The 24,528-nt window shown below is 41.2% G+C and overlaps 1 protein-coding gene across 4 annotated transcripts in view; it reads right to left on the bottom strand.

The window, feature by feature from the left end:
• Positions 1 to 24,528, bottom strand: part of RNF216 (ring finger protein 216) — a 162,049-nt gene that overhangs the window by 119,988 nt on the left and 17,533 nt on the right. For 3 of the 4 annotated variants that reach the window (XM_073012807.1, XM_008018763.3, XM_073012808.1), the window contains 3 exons: positions 16,271 to 16,404; positions 3,095 to 3,937; positions 1,422 to 1,498 (listed from right to left, as the gene is read on the bottom strand). In XM_073012807.1, coding sequence (XP_072868908.1) covers positions 1,422 to 1,498; positions 3,095 to 3,937; positions 16,271 to 16,404 — 1,054 coding nt within the window. The remainder of the gene's footprint in view (positions 1 to 1,421; positions 1,499 to 3,094; positions 3,938 to 16,270; positions 16,405 to 24,528) is intronic. The other variant, XM_008018766.3, reaches the window with a different exon arrangement.

Here is a 24,528-nt window from a genome sequence, read left to right as displayed (position 1 = left end):
AATAAACAAACAAATAAAAATCTGATGACAGTGGTTGCCTCTGTACAGAGGTGGGATCAGACAAGGCCACTACTGGCTCCAACAGTGTCATTGTACAAATTAGAAAAAAGTACCTACATTGGGTTAAGTACCTGGAAAGGGGTCCTTCCTTCTCAGCCTCAGCAGGGAAGAAACCCACCTGCACCCCTGACTGAGAACTACACTATAAGACAGGAACTTTGAGGAAAGGTGTTTAGTGAACTGTCTATTTTGTTTAAGTTTACCACCAGGCTGGGTACAGTGGCTCACGGCTGTAATCCCAGCACTTTGGGAGGCCAAGGTAAGCGGATCACGAGGTCAGGGGTTCAAGACTAGCCTGACCAACAAGGTGAAACCCCGTCTCTACTAAAAATACAAAAATTAGCCGGGTGCGGTGGAGCATGCCTGTAATGCCAGCTACTCAGGAGACTGAGGCAGGAGAATTGCTTGAACCTGGGAAGTGGAGATCGCAGTGAGCCAAAATCACACTACTGCACTCCAGCCTGGGCAACAGAACAAGATTCCGTCAACAACAACAACAACAACAAAAACAACAACAACAACAAAAAATTACGACTATTTCACTTCTGCAGATCAGAAGGAGGGGAAAGAGTATATTTTTCATTTTATATTCTTCAGGAAAACTTATATTTTTAAAAAGCATATTTAAGACTTATAAAAAAATTTTTTTTAAACAGAGACAAGATCTCACTCTGCCTCCCAGGCTGGAGTGTAGGAGCATAACATAGCTCCCTGAAGCCTTGAATTCCTGGACTCAGGTAATCCTCTTGCCTCAGCCTCCCAAAGTGCCAGGATTAAAGGTGTGAGCTATGTGTCTGGTCTATATTCATCCTTTTTATAATGAAAATTAAGAAATGCTTCTACGTATTTCTCCAGAGTGGTTGCAGAACACTTTGTTACAATTGTAGGGAAGAAAATGTCTTAACATCTTGACTAAAACACAGGTAGTATCAATCTCAGAAACAACTCAGCATCATAATTCTGTAACCATGCAGTACTCCATAAAATCCAGGAAACAGTCTGTATATCACTAATGTCAGAATGAACAAGGTCATTAAAAAAGACATGCCAAGTGAAATAAACCAGTCAGAAAAGAATAAATACATGAGGCCCTGATAGCAGTCAAATCCATACAGAAAGAAAGTAGGATGGTGGGTGCCACTGGCTTGGGAGGGGGATGGGGAGTGAGTGTTTAATGGGGACAGTGTTTCATTTTGAGAAGAAAGAGTTCTGGAGATGGATGATAGTGATAGTTGCATAATAACGTTAATTTACTTAACACCACCAAACTGTATATTTAAAAATGATTAAAATGGTAAATTTTATATTATATATATTTTACCACAACCACTACCACAAAAAAAGCATGGTATTATACTTACACATTCAGATCATAATAATTCTTCAAATGAATTATTTCCTCAATAAACCCATTTGCTACATCTGGAAATCTTGCTTCCTAGAAACAAATAAGAACATAATTTATATTTCATTCACTAGAATGGTTTCAAATGCCAATACAAGACGGATGGCAAAAGTGTAATAAAATGACTAAAGACTAGAAAAGGGCTTTGAAGCAGGTCTGTGTGTGTCTTCAAAGTCAACACTAGTTTTCAGATTCATCTGTCTACATAGAAGATTAGGTCTAGAAGGGTCTTGAGAGATCTCGTTCTCTGTCCCCATTTTACAGATCCATTCTTCATTGTTTCAACAAATACTGAGCATCTCTGTCTAGACAAAGGGAATCGATACACAAATAAGTTACAATCTCATGCCAGCCCTCAAGCAGCTCACAACCTCGTGGCTAGATAAAAACACCTGGGTGGCTGGGCACGGTGGCTCATGCCTATAATCGAAGCACTTTGGGAGGTCGAGGCAGGCGGATCACCTGAGGTCAGGAGTTCGAAACCAGCCTGGCCAACATGGTGAAACCCCGTCTCTACTTAAAAAAAACACAAAAATTAGCCAGGCGTGGTGGTATGCACCTGTAATCCCAGCTACTCAGAAGGCTGAGGCAGGAGAATTGCTTGAACCCAGGAGGCGGAGGTTGCTGGGACTATAGGCGCATACCACCACACCAGGCTAATTTTTTGTTTTTTCAGTTGAGACAGGGTTTCACTGTGTTAGTCAGGACAGTCTTGATCTCCTGACCTTGTGATCCACCCGCCTTGGCCTCCCGAAGTGCTGGGATTACAGGCGTGAGTCACCGTGCCTGGCCCTTATATTACTCTTAATATCACCACTAATAGAGCTTTGTAGGATGACAGAAACATTGTGCTCTATGCTTGATGATGAGGTAAGCTGTTAGCCTCATGTGATTACTAAGGCTAAGATGTGACTGGTGCCACGGGAAATTTTTTTTTTTTTTTTTTTTTTGAGACGGAGTCTCGCTCTGTCGCCCAGGCTGGAGTGCAGTGGCGCAATCTCGGCTCACTGCAAGCTCCGCCTCCCGGGTTCACGCCATTCTCCTGCCTCAGCCTCCCGAGTAGCTGGGACTACAGGCGCCCGCCACTGCGCCCGGCTAATTTTTTTCTATTTTTTAGTAGAGACGGGGTTTCACCATGGTCTCGATCTCCTGACCTTGTGATCCACCCGCCTCGGCCTCCCAAAGTGCTGGGATTACAGGCGTGAGCCACCGCGCCCGGCGCCACGGGAAAATTTTATTTAACTGTAAGACATTTAAATGTCAACTGCCACAAGGAGCTAGTAAGTGCCATACTGGACAGCATAGGTCTAGGTAATTCAATAAACCTGCTTTAAGGGTTTCCATTTGGAGTGAACTCAAGGAATTTGAAAAAAAACGAGGAACTGCAGGTATGACAGCACCAGGCCACCATGATATGCAGTTAGAATCCCAGAGAGCTTCCTGAAGGGTTAAGTATAGTAAAGGAACCCCGATTCCATTTTCACGTCTTCAGAGTGTCTCTTTTCTGTATATCTAGATATATACTTCTTAGAAAAATAAAGTCCACGCATACAACTTTTTGCAATAAAAAAAAAAAGAAAGAAAGAAACTGAGTATACGCAGTGTCTGCATTTACTTGATAAAACTTACCGTTTCTTTCACTAATAGTTCAACAAGTTCTTGATCTACCTCTGCAGCTTCTTGCCCCCAAATGTTTTCCAAATTGGGCTCTTCAGATTCTTGCATTGGAAAGGCTGGACCTGGCTCTTCATCATCAATTGCTAACTGTTGGTCTTCAAACTCTCCTAGAGGATGGGCAGGCTGAGGAGAAGAGGGGCCTGAAATTCCACCTTGCTGGGGTTCTGGCCTTGGAAAAGCTGGGCCCGGGAATTCATGCTGAAACAACAAGCGGCCCAGTTCTGCTTCAGGCTGCCGTTCCTGAGGAACAACTTGGTTTGTTATTTCACGGGGCTGTTGGTTCAGAGACTGGAAGTAAGGATGATCTAACCAGCAGTCTTCTTCGATGGCCTGATCATCTGCTAGAGCAGCTGACTCTCCTGGATTTGATAACAGCTCTGTCTCTGAGTCTTCGGATGACTGGTTCTGAGTTTCCAAAGGATCGCTTTCTGTGTAAAGAAGGCTACTTTCTTCCAAGATGATGACTTTCTGCTCTGATCTGGGGTTGACAATGTCATTTGCTGCTTCGTTACGACTCGGTCCAGGCTTGGGTTCTTTTTCTATTTGGCCACTTGGCTTAGTGAATTCAGAGATTCCAGGAGGCCCAAGATCCAGAAATTCACCGTAGTCATCCTCAGAATCATCCTGTGCCCCAGAATCAAACAATGGGTTGTTACACACTGAAAAATAGCTGCTCTTATCTGATTCAAATGCTGCTCTAGACTTTTTAGGGCTTTCTTCTCCCAACCTTTTCAGATCTTGCCACTGGGCAGCTGGTTTGATGAGATTGGGTCGTGATCTCTGAGGTTTATTTGTCTAAGAAAAAATGAAATTTTAATAATTCAATTTCTTTCCTATGCCTATCCCTCCTTATGTACTTATATTGAGCTTCCGAGATAGGATAGGAAAGAAAAACACCCTCCCCCTTAACAATACCTATTTTTATATTTATCTTAACATTGAAATTTGATTACACTACTTAGTATCTGTAAGAATCGAAGTAGTCATTCATAGATTAAAGCTTGAGATAGAGTTTGAACTATAACTTATTTTTACTTTTGAGACAGAGTTTTCCTCTGTTACCCAGGCTGGAGTGCAACGGTGCGATCTCAGCTCACCGCAACCTCTGCCTCCCAGGCTCAAGCAACTCTTGTGCCTTAACCTCCCGAGTAGCTGGGATTACAAGCATGTGCCACCATGTCCAGCAAATTTTTGTATTTTTAGTAGAGATGGGGTTTCGCCATGTTGGCCACGCTGGTCTCAAACTCCTGGCCTCAAGTGATCTACCTCCCTCAGCCTCCCAAAGTGCTAGGATTACAGGCATGAGCCACTGAACCCGGCCCTGAATTATAATTTAATCTGAGACCACTAAAACAAAAATAACTCCACAGCAGAGAAAACAATGAAAGAATGCTAACACATCAGAAGAATAAGAAATGTTCAAAAAACATATAAAAACAATCTAAATCTCATTAGCAACCAGCAAAATGAAAAATTAAAACAAGACAGTATTTTTTTCCCTGTAAAACTGGCAAACTTTTAAATTAGATAATACCAAGCATTGGTGAGGATGGTGAAAATTCTTTTTTTTTTTTTTTTGAGACAATCTCGCTCTGTCACCCAGGTTGGAGTGCAATGGCATGATCTCAGCTCACTCCAACTTCCGCCTCCCAGGTTCAAGCGATTCTCCTGCCTCAATCTCCTAAGTAGCTGGGATTATAGGCGCACACCTCCAAACCCAGCTAATCTTTGTATTTTTGGTAGAGACAGGGTTTTGCCATTGCCAGGCTGGTCTTGAACTCCTGACCTCGGATGATTGGCCCACCTTAGCCTCCCAAAGTGCTGGGATTACAGGCGTGGGGCACCATGCTTGGCCATGTGTGAAAATTTTTATACTATCATTTACTGCTGGTGAATTTAGGAGAGAAATTTGGCACTACTTATTAAAATAAAAAACGTAGCCCAGGTGCGGTGGCTCACACCTGTAATCCCAGCATTTAGGGAGGCCGAGGTGTGTAGATCACAAGGTCAGGAGATCGAGACCATTCTGGCCAATGTGGTAAAATCCCATCTCTACTAAAAATACAAACATCAGCTGGGTGCGGTGGTGCATGCCTGTAATCCCAGCTACTCGGGAGGCTGACGTAGCAGAACTGCTTGAACCAGGGAGTCAGAGGTTGCAGTGAACCGAGATGGTGCCACAGCACTCCAGCCTGGAAACAGAGCAAGACTCCGTCTCAAATAAATAAATACACAAATATATAAATATAAATAAAAAATGTGTATCTGTCACCATTTTTTCATAATGTTCTATAAACCCTTATCTATCTAAAAAGGGCATATACAAGAATATTCAGCATAAACAGAAAAAAGCCTAGAGACATTCTGAAGTTTGTCCCTGAGTGAACAGTTAAACAAACTATTACTTATTTGTGCTACAAAATACTCTACAACTGACCCCTACCAAAAAAGAGGTAGCTCAATCTGTACTGAAATGGAAAGCTTCGCTAAGAAATGCCATTAAGTGAAGAAAAGCAAGCTGCAAAATCATACACAGAATGATTCCATTCACTTAAAATACGTCAATAAGACACAAACAAAATCATTTCTAAAAGTATGTATATGTACACACACATGTATATACACATCGATACATACAAATTCAAAGAAAAGACCTGGAAGGATACATGTAAACTGGTAACAACAGTTCCTCTGGGAAGTCCCTAGAAGAAAGGAGATGGTTCATCTCAGGCTTTAGGGTGCGTCCCTGAAGACTATGCCACTGAAGTAAAGGGGCAAGTTGGAAATACTCTGGACCTCCCAGGGACTGAATCCCAGTATGGAGAGTTTAACTCCCTCAATGTGAGGTGCTGGTGCTCTTACTCTTCTTCAAGAAACCAATTAAGGTCCTCTTTAGAGAAACATAATAACATCATATAGAATCCCAAAATTTTCGTATGCAATGACTTTACACTCAATCAAAAATAACTAGGCATACAAGAACTTAATGTGCAATAGAAAATCAAAACAAGAGAAGTAACAGACAACAGAAACAAATATACAGGGATTTCACACAGTGAAGTTATCAACATGAATTCTAAAATAACAGCATGTTTAGGGAAATAAAGGACTAGATTGAGAACTGTAGTCAAGAAGTAGAAGAATCAAACGCAAATTCCAGAATGGAAAAATACAATAACTAAGGTTGGATGGATATATAGTATTTTAAGTAAATATAGCTGAAGAGAGAAATTAGTGCATTAAAAGCCAGGTCAGAATAGCCATAGAAAGGCATAGACAAAATGGACAATTACATAAGAGACCACGTCAAGAACAAAAAGGTCTTCAAAACATGTAACTGGAGTTGTAGACGAGAAGAAGCTGTTTCTTTGGTAGAGGAAGAGGAAGGAAAACAAGGGAGGGAAGGGAAGGAGGGGGACACATAATGGTTAGTTCAAATAACCATTTGAACTAAAAAAGGAATAAAACGTAAGGAGTCACAGATGAAGAGGAAGTAGGACAGCCGTCTATTTTGTTTAATTCTATAGAATATATTCAAAACCTCAAAGAATACACTGGTTCTGAAGACTCTAACAAACAAACAAACAAAAAACAACCCTCAAAGAAATAAACAAAACTTCTGGGCCAGGTGCAGTGGCTCACGCCTATAATCCCAGCACTTTGGGAGGCCGACGTGGGCGGATCACAGGGTCAGGAGTTCAAGACCAGCCGGGCCAACATAGTGGAACCCCGTCTCTACTAAAAAAGACAAAAAATAAGCCAGCTGTGGTGATGGGCGCCTGTAATCTCAGCTACTCAGGAGGCTGAGGCAGGAGAATCACCTGAACCCGGGAGGCGGAGGTTGCAGTGAGCTGAGATTATGCCACTGTACTCCAGCCCAGGAAATAGTGTGAGACTCTGTCTCAAAAAAAAGAAAAAAGAAAACTTTGGGCCAGGCACAGCTGGCTCATGCCTATAACCCCAGCACTTTGGGAGGTGAGGCAGGTGGATAACCTGAGGTCAGAAGTTTGAGACCAGCCTGACCAATATGGTGAAACCCTATTTTTACTAAAAATACAAAATTAGCTGGGAGTGGTTGTGCATGCCTGTAATCCCAGTTACTTAGGAGGCTGAGGCAGCAGAATTGCTTGAACCTGGGAGGCAGAAGTTGCTGTGAGCCAAGATCACACCACTGCACTCCAGCCTGGGCGACGGAGCAAAACTCCCATCTCCAAAAAGAGAAAAAAGAAAAGAAAACTTCTAAACTTTTTATGAAGTCAGAATCATGTTTATATATATTAAAAAAATCTGTCAAGGATATATGTACACACAAACCTATAGGCCAATTTCCACTTATGAGATCTACACAGAAAACACTAATATTAGCAAAAGGAATCCCCAGCAGCACATTACGACTACATTACAACGCCACAACCAAGGGGAGTCTTTTCAAAGACAATAACTTACCAACTAAGAGGTCAAGGAAGAAAAACCACATGACAATCTCTGTAAGATGTTGAAATCAAATGTAACAGAATCCTACATTCACTTCTAAAAAAATTTTTTTAAGCCAAAGTAAATAACTAGTTCCTTAACATAACTAAAAAATGGTATCTCAAGCAAAAGGCACCATTAATGAAAAAACATTAAAAGTATTCCCATGTATGTCTGTGGCCATTCTTGTTCTTCTCTATCAAAACTATTAAAATTTTTGAGGAAGTACCATAATATAATTAGACAAGTGAAAGAAGTATGAAAATTGGAAAGATCAGATGCAAGTTTTCAAGAAATTAAGAGTCAACTGAAAAATCACTGTAGACAATAATGGTAAGGTGATTGACTATAAAATTAATATAAAAAACAACAAGGGCCGGGCGCGGTGGCTCAAGCCTGTAATCCCAGCACTTTGGGAGGCCGAGACGGGCGGATCACGAGGTCAGGAGATCGAGACCATCCTGGCTAACACGGTGAAACCCCGTCTCTACTAAAAATACAAGAAAATTAGCCGGGCGAGGTGGCGGGCGCCTGTAGTCCCAGCTACTCGGGAGGCTGAGGCAGGAGAATGGCGTGAACCCGGGGGGGCGGAGCTTGCAGTGAGCCGAGATCACGCCACTGCACTCCAGCCTGGGGCACAGAGCGAGACTCCGTCTCCAAAAAAAAAAAAAAAAAAAAAAAAAACAACAAGGGTTGGGCATGGTGGCTCACGCCTGTGAGCTCAGCACTTTGGGAGGCTGAGGCAGGCGGATAACTTGAGGTCAGGAGTTAAGAGACCAGCCTGACGAATATGGTGAAACCCCATCTCTACTAAAAACACAAAAATCAGTCGGGCATGGTGGCACACACCTGTAATCCCAGCTACTCGGGAGGCTAAGATAGGAGAATCGCTTAAACTCGGGAGGTTGCAGTGAGCCAAGATTGGGCCACTGCACTCTAGCCCGGGTGATAAAGCCAGACTGTCTTAAAAAAAAAGTAACAAGAACACTTTTACTCTCCACTTTGGAATGAAGCATGGCCTGATGCTAGAGTCACAATAAAGACAACTGAGATCCTTACACTATATTTGTTGTAATTTTATCCTTTGGCAGGTCTAGCAACCCAAAGGGACAGAGACTGTTGATGATCTTGAGGTAACTCAAGGAACACAGGAAAACGGCTAACTCCCTTTTCTGGAGAGTAATGTTTTCCTCACGGAGCTGCAAGGGTTGGAAGTCCTTCTCAGGCCTGAGCTCTGCTGTCTTTTTAGCACCTGATCTCTTTGACTTTGAGGGTTTCAAGGTTAGGCTGCACTGTGAGAGAGCATTTGACTTTGCAGTACCTAGGGTTAATCTGGGCTATGGCGGGGCACATGACTTTCGGGAATGTGAGGGCTCACAAAACACTGGCAAGAACTGTATTTTTTGCTCCCTCTTGGCAGAGGTCTTTATGGCTTGAGTCAAGCCCCCAAGATTATGGCCAGACAGAAATGTGGGTGCCAACTCCATTTGCTGCTAGCATACAGGGGTGCAGTTTAAAGCTAACCAATCCCAGCTGTGTTGAGTGCAGGGAGGGTATAAACTCAGGCTTTTGGAATCTGTGGGTATGTGGATTCCTTTTCTTGCAGGCTTAGGTGAGGGATGCCTCAGGTGTCTGACTCTGTCAGACAGAAACTGGAAAGTTATTGGCTATGTTGGACATCTTGGAGCCAAAGCCATCCCAGTCCTGAGATATACAAGGTCCAAAATAAAAACAGCATCCCTAATTTCTAAAAATTGGAGTACTCTACCTTCTGGTAGTCCTGCCTTTTCATGTATAAAACTTCTGGCCCTAGAAGCTACAAATAGTTACAAAAGTGGCAAAACTTTACCAAAAATAATTCAGAATTATGATGACCATGATGTGGAATGTTCCAGATGAAAAAGAGTGTTCATCCAAGAAATTCACTTGAATCCTAGGCCTCCAAATTACACAGAAAGAACGAGATTCTTATTGACATTCAGAGGCCTCAAAGAGACAACAGGATTCTAAAATAGCTTTTTTGAAAGATTCACTGCAAAAAGCTAATGAAAAACTAGAAATGCAAAATTACCTCCCATACCAAAGACAGATAAACTAATGTAACTCCCACCGCTCTCATTTTACCTGAATACTGCATCTACTCTTGAATATTCACAGTCTACTAACTTTGAGTTGCCCTTCTTCTCTGAAAAAAACAGTTCAACTGTTTCCTTATAAAACAGAACAAACTGAAAATATAGCACGTAATTCCTGACTTGCATGCTATGGATAAAAACAGGCCATAGTTTAAAAATGTCCTAAACCTGGGGAAGATTTTCAAACATTTTTTAAAGAAATCAGTGTCTTAATTATAACTTATGACCCTAGGATACCTGACTTTTACCAGCTAACATACATTGGTGGGACCAGGGGAAGGAGAGGGAGTAAAAACGGATAAAAGCAGCAGAAGCAGAATGTTATTTTCCTGAGGATGATATTCAGGACCTGACAAGTACCATCCAGTCTACTTATGGGCCATGTAAAGCCTGAAATATCAGAAGTGACCTTTAGAAAGCCATTCCCAAAATATTTCAGCTCTATGGTGTTATCTGAAAGCAAAATAGATGCCCCTTTATAAATTAAGACAGATCCTAAATTTTGTCTGTTTTTTAAAAATTAGAGACAAAGGCAGACACAGGCCATGCGTGGTGGCACACACCTGTAATCCTAGCTACTCTGGAGGCTGAGGCACGAGAATCACTGAACCTAGTAAGTGGATGTTGCAGTGAGTCAAGATTGCAATACTGTACCCCAGCCTGGGCAACAGAGGGAGACTCCATCTCAAAAACAAAAACAAACAAACAAAAAAATTAGATACAGGGTCCCAGGCTGAGGTACAGTGGCACAATCATAGCTCACTACAGCCTTGAATTCCTGGGCTCAAGTGATCTTCCTGCTAGGCCTCTCAAAGCACTGGGATTACAGGTTTTGAGCCACTATGTATGGACTGACCTTTAAGGTTAAGGAAACAAAAGTTACCTATGAGGTCAGGGTTCACGGTGACTGGTATGGCAACTCCCTAAATTCCTATGCTCCATGAAAAATCAAACTGTTGCTAAGCTCCCTATCAACATGGTGTATCAGGCAAATATCAGACCCCTCCCTAACTCCGATTTACAACCCAGAAACCCACTACAACTCTTATTGGGACAGAAGACTGGCCTTACAAACATCGTTTTCTGATAAATGACTACATATAGATCTTAAACCAGTTTCTGCCAGCTTATAGAGGCTGCACACAAACTGTCTTTGTGCCCTACAGTTCACCTTCTGAAGGAAAAAGCCAAATTCCATCTCATTTTAATGCTGAAACTCCACCCCAGGGAAGCTCTGGTTAGTCTTTGGCAGCCCTGAAGTCAGTAACTGATTAAGAAACTAATCAGGAAAGCTAAATTCCAAGTAGCTGGGATTATAGGAGCTCACCACCATGCCCAGCTAATTTTTGTATTTTTAGTAGAGACGGGGTTTCACCATGTTGGCCAGGCTGGCTTTGAACTTCTGACCTCAAGTGATTCGCCTGCCTTTGCCTTCCAAAGTGCTGGGATTACCGGCATGAGCCACCACACTCAGCTACCATCTAGTCTTAACTGGGCCTTTACCTTTGCCTTTTTTTGTTTGGACAAATTAGTATAGTGTTTAGATCTAAGATTTGTAAATTGTCTACCTTTTTTCATCTGGGAGTCACCTCTGTGGAAGTGCCAACTGAGAGGTGCCAGGTTAGCAATTGCTTGGGGGCACTATAACAGGTGATTGAAGGACTGATGGTCTAAAGAGGGGATAGAAACTATGTTGACTCTTAAATTTAAGACATGGTTTGAACTAACAGGGTCCACTTATACGTGGATTTTCTTCACTTGCAACACGCAGTATCTTCCCTAGCCAACTCAGTGTGAAGACCACACAGATAAAGACCTTTATAATGATCCACTGCCACTTAATGAACAGTAACTATATTTTCCTTAGGATTTTCTTCTTGTTTTTTTGTTTTTGTTTTTTTTTTTGAAACAGAGTCTCGCTCTGTTGCCACCCAAGCTGGAGTGCAGTGGCCTGATCTTGGCTCACTGCAACCTCTGCCTCTTGGGTTCAAGCAATTCGCTGCCTCAGCCTCCCAAGTAGCTAGGATTACAGGTGCCCACCACCATGCTGGCTAATTTTTGTATTTTTAGTAGAGACAGGGTTTCATCATCTTGTCCAGGCCGGTCTTGAACTCCTGACCTTATGAGTCTTGAACTCTTGGCCTCGGCCTCCCAAAGTGCTGGGATTACAGGCGTGAGCCACCCTGCCCAGTTTATGATTTTCTTAACCTTTCCTCAGCTTACTTTAAGAATGCAGTATATTTTATATCTATATATACACACACACATATATACACACACACATAATATACTAGTTAGTATATCATGATTAAGCATGTTAATGAACCATGTTATTGGTCAATAGTATGCTATTAGTAGTTAAGTAGTTATTAAGTAGTATTAAGCAGTTAAGGCTTTGGTCAACAGTATGCTATTAGTACTTAAGTTTTTGGGGAGTCAAAAGTTATATGCAGATTTTAAATTGCACAGGGGTTGGCACCCCTTACCACTATGTTGTTCAAGTGTAAACTGTATTTGAAAACTGGCAAATAAAGATTCTTAATGAAGGTTGTAAGATCTGCTTCTCTGTCTCTCCGTGTCTATATATGTGTTATGTGTGTGTGGTATTTCTCTACCAAAATATATCAAAGAACTCTAATAATTGGTTTAAGGAAAAAGTAAGCACTTCAATCTTTTATCAGAAAAACAGGACCTAACTCCAATGCCTTTTAGTTCACATGACTTGGATATTTTTGGTAAGAAAGACCATTTGGAAAACAGCTGTGTGTCTTCTGATCAGCAAAAATGCCCACGTATTTTTTTTTTTTTTTTTTTGAGACGGGGTCTCCCTCTGTCATACAGGCTGGAGTGCAGTGGCACGATTTTGGCTCACTGCAACCTCCATCTCCTGGGTTCAAGTGATTCTACTGCCTCAGCCTCCTGAGTAGCTGGAATTACAGGCAATGTGCTACCATGCCTCGCTAATTTTTGTATTTTTAGTGAGACGAGGTTTCACCATGTTGGCCAGGCTGGTCTCGAACTCCTGACCTCAAGTGATCCACCACGCTGGGTCTATATGGATGTTTTTTATATTCCAAGATTATATAAAGCTCTTAGAAATCTGATATGTCTTGGTATATATGCTATCAGTCATAATTTTGGTTTAGAAATAACTAAATTTCCTTGTCAACTGTGTCACTATAATGAACTCTCATCAGGTTTTTAACCGCAGCCATTTTAAGTCTTGCTGTCCATAGTTATTTTGTTCTGACATTTTCTGAAAGCTCTCTGTAAGCAATTATAATCCGTAAGTGCTGTGTCTTCAAAGATGTATATGCGAAAAATGAAATGAATGCTGACAAATGCAGGTTTGAGTTCACACTATTGGACTAAATATTCAAAATTCTAATGAAGAAACTAATGAATTTGTGTAACTGCTAACCAAGATCAAACAGCAAGAATTAATTACATGAGACTGAATTGATTAAAGAAGAATCATGGGTTTTTATGGCTTCTTTATTTGAAACACTGCTGGTTCTTTTAATGTTTTGTTTGCCAGATTTAAGGAAACTTTTTTCTTTTAAGGTTTTTATAGCTTATCGCAATTTGGTAAAGTATACTTTTATAATAAAAATGAAAATATTTGCTTTTCCTCCCAACAGGTTCCCTCCAGAATTTGCAAACTATTCATGAGTATTCTTATTTTTATGGCAATATCATTATTTGCCTAAGTTCAATAAGAATCTGTCCTTTTAATAAAAGGACACAACTGGAAACTGGTTATGTTACCAAGGCTTTGAATGGAATGCCATATTTCAATATGTGCAAACAATGCCTGGCTTTAAGCATTCCCTGCCTTACAGTGAGTAAATCTGTCTCTTCCTGGCAGGCTCAGGAACCTCCAGATGTTGGATACAGCAGGCAAAGACTGATGTCTGTCCTGGTTTGGCTTCCTAGCAGAGACATTTTTTATAGACCAATTTGAGATTCCTCGTCAAAATTTCCAGCAAAGGAAATTTAAATATGTGCTTTCAAATATGTGGTTAGTCAGGCAAACTGGTCTTACTGTGATTATCTTTGGTAGAAATGGGAGTGACTGTAGAGAGAAAAATTACATTTCAAAAGAAAACTTCAGTATGCCTGTTATTTAGATTGTAGCTCTGTTTATTGAGTTTTTATTATCTACCTATACATTGCACCGAATTCTGAATTCTTTTAGTTTTCTCTAATATCTGACTACGACTATCCAATGAAGGAGAATTGCTCAGTTCCTGAAGCCCTATAAACTAAAGCTGGACAAATCGATGTAAATTGCAAGGAATAAGTCTCACGCCTAATGCATGGGCCACACAGAGTCCACTAGGATGGCCAATGCCACAACCAGAGACATTCACAACTGCAAACCACATCGGAGCAAGATTCCCTCTCATAGTAAGACTCTTACCCTCCCTAATTTTTCCTTACTTACGCCTAACTCTCATGTGGCAGGCAGGACAACATTGTAGTTAAAATTTCGCCATCAGTAGCCTCTGCAGGTAACTTGCACTCCCTGCTTTAATTTAACCCAGTCATGGGATGCAAGATTACCTACTAACTTTACAGAGAAGAGTCTGTGCAGTTGATGACACTTCTTGTTGCACACAGATAAACACATCAGGTATTGCAGAGCAGACTACTTGGTTAAAACAAGGTAGATTCCTTGTCTAGCCATTTGGTTTTAGTTGGGGCCCTAGCCGAGGAGCATACTCCACCTAAACTCTTGGTATTATCCTCCTTACAGTCATAACAGTAGTCTCTTGGGTGTGCCGCATCCCATCAAAAAGTTTTAAATGTTTCCATACAGCTACCTGTCAAATGCCAAATGGTCTTTCTCCAGCTAGAACAAAAACCAAAAAATAAAAAAAAAAAGAGTGTGATAATGAGGACACCAGAACCTATAAAGTGTATGCTGGGATTAGAAACCCAAAATGATGGTAACTGACAGTGGCTATGATGCCTTAAGGTTTGGTCAGGCCCTGGGTGAAAGCCTAACAAAAAATGAGGAATTGTTAAATGAAAATTATAGGAGGCCACTGTTTTGGACTAAGTGTCTGCACTAGACCCCAAAAGACCAGACTAAAACTCAAAACAGAATCATCCATGTAAGTTTCATGTTACCAAACTCAAACCTGGGAAGTTCATTTGACCTTCCTAGAAATCGAGAGAAAGAGTGAACAACCAATTTCTTAAACAGGGCAGTTTAAATCTTCAATGGGTATCATAATGAATTTCCCTCTGCTTTAATCCTTATACGGGAAAGGTGGCCTGAAGCAGCCTGATGTTAACTAATCAGTTATTTTTCTCTCTTCTGTCTCCTTGTCCCAGCCTGACAAGAGAAGTAACTTTGAAAGGACTTTGCTTCTGCTCTTTTTAGTCCTTCTCTGTCTATAAAGACAACCACTTTTGCTCAGCTCAGAACACCTACTGAATTTTATGGAAGGAAGTGTTGTTTGGTTCTAGAACCACAATAAAGCCAACTGGGATCTTTAAACTAAAAAAAAAAAAAAAAAAAAAAAGCAACAGACTTGTAGTTTAAAAAACACACTCTAAAAGTACAATGAAAGGGCCGGGCGCGGTGGCTCATGTCTATGATCCCAGCACTTTGGGAGGCCGAGGTGGGGCAGACCACGAAGTCAGGAGTTCGAGATCAGCCTGGCCAAAATGGTTAAACTCGTCTCTACTAAAAATACAAAAATTAGCCAGGTGTGGTGGCAGGCACCTGTAATCCCAGCTACTCGGGAGGCTGAGGCAGGAGAATCGCTTGAAATCAGAAGGTGGATGTTGCAGTGAGCCGAGATCACGCCACTGTACTCCAGTCTGGGCAAAAGAGCGAAACTCCGTCTCAAAAAAATAGAAGTACAATGAAAGAAAAGATGTCATTCACAAAAGCAACAGAAAATATAAAATAACCAAGAAAAACAAAAAATGTTTAAGATCTATATTAAGAAAAATTCAAAATGCTTTCTGGCTGAGGAAAATAAAAGAAGTCTTGACTACATGAAAAGACAAAATTTGTTCTTGGTTAGAAAGAGCATGATCATAAAAATTGCTCTATAAATATAACAGGAAGATTTGTTTTGGATTAGGCAAACTGATTACATATATATCTATCTATATTTTGGAATTTAAAAAGTTGATTGTAAACTCCATATAAAAATTTAAGTGCAAGAATATCCAGGATGATTCTGAAAAATGTGGGATAATATGGAGAGAATAAGGCCAATCCAACAGTAAGATACACCATAATGTTGTAGCAATGACAACAGTGCAATCTGGTGCATTAATAGTCAAATGGAACAATGGTGCAGATACTCAATCCAGAAGCAGACTGAAACATACAGCTTCTAAATCTAACGGTACATGAGGTAGAATGGAAAAGAGGTTCTCAAAACGAGTACAAGAGGTGCTCTCAGCTGTTCCACAACAAGGCCCACAAGAGTGGCTGAATACTTAGATCACCAACTTGCAATAATGTCTCAATGTAAGTTTAAAGAAAACTCACTTCTGTCAGGATGACATCATCATCCAGGTCCTCTTCTTCATGCTGCTGAGTAGCTGGGGTGACCAGCATTGGAATCCCTTCCTCATCTGAGGAGTCAGATATGGTGATGGGCCCATCTCTGAGATTGATCCACTCTACAGGAAAGCAGAGAACACTGTTACTGGGAGGCTGGCGGTATCACATCCAACCCTTTAAGTTTGTCCTGACAAGGGTACAGCCTAAAGTCAACTTCATGGCTACTACTGTCACGTACCTCCTTAAGCAGCCCACGCACTTAGGCATTAAGAGCCATGTTTCTATGCTGACTTTTGCCAATAACACATTTTGGGAACTGCTAGAGAACATCTGACAATTACTATGCTCAAGATTATAATTTTTTCTCACACTAGGTTGGAGAAATCTGTTCATAAAATTTTCTGGACTGCCAATTTCTTTAAAGTGAAATAATGGTCTCCCAATCCATCTCTATTCCTCCTGGGAATATGTGGCTATTTTATTTAAATTGTTTGGTCTGAAAAAATTATCACTCAAAAATGTAAAAGTTTAATTATTTAAAATATTGAAAATTGCTCATCTTAAACACAAACTTTAAGAATCATTTAAGCGAACCTATTTCAATGCTTTAGTCAAGCACCCATTTAGCACCTATGACAGTCAGCAATTTAACTTTCCAAGTTTCCTTTAAAATATATAATCTAACCATCTAGATGTAGTAATTCTATTCAAGGTCTTTATTTCTTTTTATCAATTTGAAAACAGGCCATGTTTGATAAGAATTACCAGGTAATACAAACTGGTATTTTTTCCTGTCTAGTTCCATAGGAATATCAAAGGTTAAATTGGACAATTTAAAAAAGCACTGGCCGGGAGCAGTGACTCACGCCTGTAATCCCAGCACTTTGGGAGGCCAAGGTGGTTGGTTCATGAGGTCAGGAGTTTGAGACCAGCCTGACCAACATGGTGAAATGTTATCTCTACTAAAAATACAAAAATTAGCCAGCCGTGGTGGCACATGCCTGTAATCCCAGCTACTCAGGAGGCTGAGGCAGGAGAATCATTTGAACTCGGGAGGCAGAGGTTGCAGTGAGCTGAGATCGTATCACTGCACTCCAGTCTGGGTGACAGTGAGACCTCGTTTCAAATTAAAAAAAAAAAAAAAAAAAAGTCATTAAGTGACCTAAAAGAATGGAAGAAGAAAGAAGAGAGAAGAAAAGAAAGAGGCATCTCATCACTGCAATTTCTGAAATTCTTCCATTAAAGCTGTAATGTTTTTCTTTTGTGTGTGTGTTGTGTGTGTGTTGTGTGTGTGTGTGTGTGTCTGGGACAGGGTCTTGCTCTATCACCCAGGCTGGAGTACAATGTTGTGATCATAGCTCACTGCAGCTTCAACCTCCTAGGCTCAAGCAATCCTCCCACCTCAGCTTCTCAAGTAGCTAGGACACACTATGATGAACAGTTAATTTAAAAAAATTTTTTTTGGCCGGGCGCGGTGGCTCAAGCCTGTAATCCCAGCACTTTGGGAGGCCAAGACAGGTGGATCACGAGGTCAGGAGATCGAGACCATCCTGGCTAACACGGTGAAACCCCGTCTCTACTAAAAAAAAATACAAAAAACTAGCTGGGCAAGGTGGCAGGCACCTGTAGTCGCTGCTACTCAGGAGGCTGAGGCAGGAGAATGGCGTGAACATGGGAAGCGGAGCTTGCAGTGAGCTGAGATCCGGCCACTGCACTCCAGCCTGGGTGACAGAATGAGACTCCATCTCTATAAGAAAAAAAAATTTTTTTTTTTTTTTGAGATGGAGTCTCACGATGTTCCTATACTGGCCTTGAACTCCTGGCCTCAAGTGATCCTCCCACCTCGGCCTCCCAAGAAGTCACTGGGATGACAGGCATGAGCCACCATGCCTGACTTAATTGTGGATTTTTAAGGATGAGGATTTGCCAAGCTCCTCATTCAGTCATTTCAGAAGACACATCTATGGGGGATCATTCTGAAGAGATACTGAGCAAAGAAAAGCTCTAGACATTGGTACATGAGGCACAGGAGTCAAGAGAGAAAAGATACACCACTGAAAATGGCCATAGTGAATAAGACCCTTGCATCCACAGGAAATTGTAGATTCCTCTCTTGAAGACCTGACCCAAGAAAAAGACACACAATCTCGGTGTACCCAATGAAAAAGTTGGTTTAGGTTGGGCACGGTGGCTCATGCCAGTAATCCCAGAACTCTGGGAGGCCTAGACAGGCAGATCACTTGAGGTCAGGAGTTCGAGACCAGCCTGGCCAACATGATGAAACCCCATCTCTACTATAAATAAAAAAATTAGCCCGGTGTGGTGGCATGCAACTGTAATCCCAGCTACCTGGGAGACTGAGGCAGGAGAATCGCTTGAACCTGGGAGGTGGAGGCTGCAGTAAGCCAAGATCATGCCACTGCACTCCAGCCTGGGTGCTAGAGCAAGACCCTGTCTCAGGCAAAAAAAAAAAAAAAAAAAAAGGAAGGAAAGACAGGAGGGAGGGAACTGAAGGAAAGGAAGGAAAGGAGAGAGGAGAGGAGGAGGAAAGGAGGAAAGGAAGGAAGGGGAGGGAAGGGAAGGAAAGAGAGGGGAAGGGAGGAAGAAGGGAGGAAGGGAGGAAGAAGGGAGGAAGGAAGGGAGGAAGGGAGGAAAGGAAAGGAAGAAGAAAGGAAGGAAGGACGGAAGGAAGGAGGGAGAGAGGGAATGAATGAACCTATCACCTTATAATGAAGTCCAGTGTTTGACAAGATACCACACAACATACCACATGTAAGGTTCCAATTAGCTTTTCAAAGTATAACAACACAGCATGCTCTACAAATCAAGTGTACGGCTCTATGAATTAACACAAAAGGGACATCTGTGTATAATCACCACCACAAGGTCAGGAAATATTTATAGCACATTACTAGCCTCCCTGTGCTTCTCCCAATCTCTGCTCTCCTTCATCCCCAAAGGGAGGATTTCTAATTGCACAGATAAGTTTTGCATGTTTTTGAGTATATATTCTGTGTCTGGCTGTCTTGCAAATAATGTCTGAGATACACCCATATTGCATGCTGCTATAATTCTTTGTTGTATATAATCCACTATATGAATACAACATAAATTACTCCTTCTTCTGTTGATAGACATTTGAGTACGTGGCAGTTTAGGCTATCGTGGATAATGCTATTATGAACACTCTTGTGCAAGTCTTTGGTGTACTCATTTTAGTTGCATACATTCTAGGAGTGGAAATGCTGAGTCATGGGGTAAGCATATGCTCCATTTTGGCAGTTAACACTAAACAAATTTTCCAAATTATACCAATTTACACTCCCAACTGCAGCGTAGGATAGTATGCTGCTTCACGTCCTTATGGGAACACAACCATGCTCATTCATTTACGTACTGTCTATAGATTCTGACATGGTTTGGCTGTGTCCCCATCCAGAATCTCATCTTGAATTGTAATCCCATAATCCCCACGTGTCAAGAGCGGGACCAGGTGGAGGTCATCGGATCATGGGGGCAGTTTCCCCCATTCTGCTCCCATGATTGTGAGTCTTGAGGTATCTGATGGTTTTATAAGCACTGGCATTTCCCCTGCTTGCACTCACTCTATCCTGCCTAAGAAGGTGCCTGCTTCTCCTCTGTCTTTTGCCATGACAGTAATTTTCCAGAGGCCTTCCCAGCAATGTGGAACTGGGAGTCAATTAAACCCCTTTCCTTTATAAATTACCCAGTCTCAGGCATTTCTTCATAGCAGTGTGAAAGTGGACCAACACAGTTGCTTTCATGCTACAATGGTATAGTTGAATAGTTGCAACTGAAACCACATGGCCTGCAAGGATAAAATATTAACTTAGCTCTTTAAATTTGCTGAGCCCTAGTTATATTGGCTCACTGCAACCTCTGCCTCCCTGGGTTCAAGCGACTCTCGTGCCTCAGCCTCCCAATTAGCTGGGATTACAGGCTTGCAATATCATGCCCAGCTAATTTTTGTACTTTTAGTAGAGATGGGGTTTCCCCATGTTGGCTAGGCTGGGTTTGTTTTTTGTTTTATTTTGCGACAGGGTCACTTTCCGTTGCCCAGGCTGGAGTACAATAGCATGAACCCAGTCCTCTGCAGCCTTGACCTACTGGGTTCAAGTGATCCTCCCATCTTGGTATCCAAAGTACCTGGGACCTGGTGAACCCAACACCACCATACCAGCTAATTGTTTTATATTTAATTTTTTGTAGAGATAGAAATCTCACCACGTTGTCCAGGCCGGTCTCAAAATCCTAGGCTCAAGTTATCCTACCACTTTGGCCTTCCAAAGTGCTGGGATTACAAGCGTGAGCCACTGCACCTGGCTGAGCTTTTTACTTCTTGTCTAATGTATCTTAGACCACAAGTTTTCTTCACAACGTGGCATTACACGTATCTCATAAATATAAGAGGCTATATTTTCATTATCATGTAATTCAAAATAATCTTCTAATTTTCATTGTCATTTCTTCTTACACTGGGTGCAGAATCCCACCTATGTTTATTACATTTTTGACTGCGTTCTTCCAATCTTCTATATTCATACAAGTGTGTGTGTGTGCTTGCTCTTTCAGTTACTGAAACAAGTCTTAAAAATCCCCACTATAATGGTGTATTTGTCCAATTCTGTTTTTAGATTTGCCAATTTTTGCTTTGTTTATTTTTCTATCATGTTACAAAGTATACAGAGATTAGCACTATTTTATCTTCCCAGTGTACTGAAACTTTTATCATTATGAACTCTATCAATGCTTCTGGCTGGAGTTTCTATCAATTTTATCAGATATTACACAAATATATCAGCTTTTTTTTTGGGGGGGTGTGTGGCCATTTGCATGATGTACCTTTTTTCATTCCTGATAAAAACTTTTAAAATCTTTATTTTACCTTCATTTTTAAGCCTATTTCCACTAGGTATAGAATCATAGATAAGTAGGCAAAAACACTACTTAGCAATTAAAAAGGAATGAATTACTGATATATGCGACAACAGGGATGAATCTCAAAACATTACCTTTCACAAAAGAATTCAGGTACAAAGAAAATATACAGTATGTATAATTCCATTTATATGAAATTACAGAGTGAAAAAAAGCAGATTAGTAGTTTCCTTAGGCCTGGAGTGGGGTAAGAACTGACTGCAAAGAGGCACAAGGGAATCTTTTTGGAGTGATAGAAAATGTTCTATATCGTAATTCAGGTGGTATATTCATTTGTCAAAACTTACTGAACTATACACTTCAAAAAAAAAAACTACAGAGGTTGATGCATAATAAAAATTATTAATGTTGGCCAGGAGCAGTGGTTCACGCCTGTAATCCTAGCACTTCGTAAGGCAGAGGCAATTGGATCACTTGAGCCCAGCAGTTCAAGACTAGCTTTGCCAGGCAACATTGTGAGACCCTCTCTTGTTTAAAGAAAAAAAAAAAATTAATGCCGTTAATAAAAACAAAACTTTATGCACCTGAAAAAAGTTCTCATGATGGGTGCAGAGTAAACATACTTGTCTAACAAAACACATCTCCAAAGTCAGTAATTTTCCAAAAGGAATTAGTTGTTCTTAAAGAAACTGTTCAAGTATATTTAAGATCCAATTAAAAAACAAAAAACAACTACAACATTAATTGGATATACATGTACAGAAAATTTTGAAATGATCATAAATACAAGTTACAACTAAGATTAAAAATTGCCTGAATCCAATAAATTATGGTTACAATCACTACCAAGTTAGAATACACTATTAATAAAACCCTGAAAATTAGTCCTTCTTTTGTACTCATAAGTTGCATAGCTTGAGCAATTTTATTACTCTTGACTTATTTACCTAATAAAATTTGCTCAATTTTAAATGCTCTGAAAGCCAAATACACAGTTGACTCTTGAGCAACACTGATTTGAACAGTGTGGGTCCACTTATTTGCAGATTTTCTTCCACTTGTGTTACTCCTAAAACAGCAGAACTGCACAAGGCTTTCAGGAGCCTATCCCTTGCACCAGTGTGCCCTGAATGTGAGATGTGGAGTCAAAGGAGATTATTTTGGACCTTTAAGATTTAATGACTGCCCTACTGGGTTTTGAACTTGTGTGGGACCTCTCGCGTCTTTCTTTTGGCCAATTTCTCCCTTTTGGAACAGGAGCATATACCCAATGTATGTACCCCCAATTGTATCTTGGGAATAACTAACTTATTTTTGACTTTACAGGCTCATAGGTGGAAGGGATTAGACTTGTCTCAGATAAGACTGAACTTCTGAGTTAATGCTGGAATGAGTTAAGACTTTGGGGACTGTTGGGAAGGCATAATTGTATTTAGCAATGTGAGAAGGACAAGACATTTGGGAGGCGCTGGGGCAGAATAGTATGGTTTGGATCTGTGTCCCTCTCCAAATTTCATATTCAACTGTAATCCCCAATGTTGGAGATGGGGCCTGGTGGGAGGTAATAGGATCATGGGGGTGGTATTTCATAAATGATTTAGCACCATCCCCTCTGGTTGCAACAGTGAGTTCTTGTGAGATCTGGTTGTTTAAAAGTGTGTGGCACCTCTTCCCCAATCCCTCTTATTCCTGCTCCAGCCATGTGAGACAAGCCTGCTTCCCCTTCTCCTTTTGTCATGATTATAAGTTTCCTAAGATCTCCCCAGAAGCAGAGGCCACTATGTTTCCTATATAGCCTACAGAATTGTGAACCAATTAAACCTCTTCTCTTTCTTTATGAATTACCCAGTCTTGGGCATTTCTTTACAGCCAGTGGAGAACCAACTAATACAAGGACCAACCCCTCTTCCTCCACCTCCTCTTCAGCCTACTCAATGTGAGGGTGATAAAGATGAAGACCTTCAGAACGGTCCACTTCCACTTAAGGAATAGCAACTATATTTTCTTCCTCTTCCTTATGATTTTCTTAATAACACTTCTTTTCTATAGTTCACTTTATTATAAGAATACAGTATACAGGCCGGGCGCGGTGGCTCAAGCCTGTAATCCCAGCACTTAGGGAGGCCGAGACGGGTGGATCACAAGGTCAGGAGATCGAGACCATCCTGGCTAACACGGTGAAATCCCGTCTCTACTAAAAATACAAAAAACTAGCCGGGCGAGGTGGCGGGCGCCTGTAGTCCCAGCTACTCCGGAGGCTGAGGCAGGAGAATGGCGTGAACCCGGGAGGCGGAGCTTGCGGTGAGCTGAGATCCGGCCACTGCACTCCAGCCCGGGCTACAGAGCAAGACTCCGTCTCAAAAAAAAAAAAAAAAAAAAAGAATACAGTATACAAAACATACGATATATAACACATGTGTTGACTGTTATCAGTAAGGCTTCCAATCAACAGTAGGCTATTTGTACTTAAGTTTTGGTGGAGTCGTTTTTCTTCTTCTTTTTTTTTTTTTTGAGACGGAATCTTTGCTCTGTTGCCCAGGCTGGAGTGCAGTGGCGCAATCTTGGCTCACTACAACCTCTGCCACCCAGGTTCAAGCAATTCTCCTGTCTCAGCCTCCCAAGTAGCTGGGACTACAGGCATGCATCACCACGCCCAGCTAATTTTTGTATTTTTTAGCAGAGACAGGGTTTCACCATGTTGGTCAGGCTGGTCTTGAACTCCTGACCTTGTGATCCACCAGTCTCAGCCTCCCAAAGTGCTGGGATTATAGGTGTGAGCCACCACGCCTGGCCTGGGGCAGTCATTTTTCTAAAGTCAAATGTAATTTACTCTCTACTAGAAAAATCATCTTTGTAAACACAAAATATTATCAACGGGAGAAAACAAAACCAGTATAACCTCTCCCATGGAATTTATAATTACAAAAAATGAACATCAGGGTTCTACACCTCAGCATGAATTTTTTCCTTTTAGCCCAAGTGTAAATGTGAATTCGAACTTAACAGGAAATTTCATACACATTTAAGAATGTTATAGAATAGCAAGCACTATTCCCTTTAAAAATCAGTAAAATTCCCCAAAACTTTAATAACTGTAAAACAGGCCGGGCGCAGTGATTCATGTCTGTAATCCCAGCACTTTGGGAGGCTGAGGTGGGCGGATCACCTGAGGTCAGGAGATCAAGACCAGCCTGACCAATATGGAGAAACCCCATCTCTACTAAAAATACAAAATTAGCAGGGCGTAGTGGCACATGACTATAATTCCAGCTACTCGGGAGGCTGAGGCAGGAGAATCGCTTGAACCCAGGAGGCGGAGGTTGTGATGAGCCAAGATTACGCCA

The sequence above is a fragment of the Chlorocebus sabaeus genome, chromosome 28 (assembly GCF_047675955.1).
Source record: "Chlorocebus sabaeus isolate Y175 chromosome 28, mChlSab1.0.hap1, whole genome shotgun sequence".
Lineage (NCBI taxonomy): Eukaryota > Metazoa > Chordata > Mammalia > Primates > Cercopithecidae > Chlorocebus > Chlorocebus sabaeus.
Note: the sequence above shows the minus strand (reverse complement) of the source record. Positions and strands in the feature narration are given on the sequence as shown.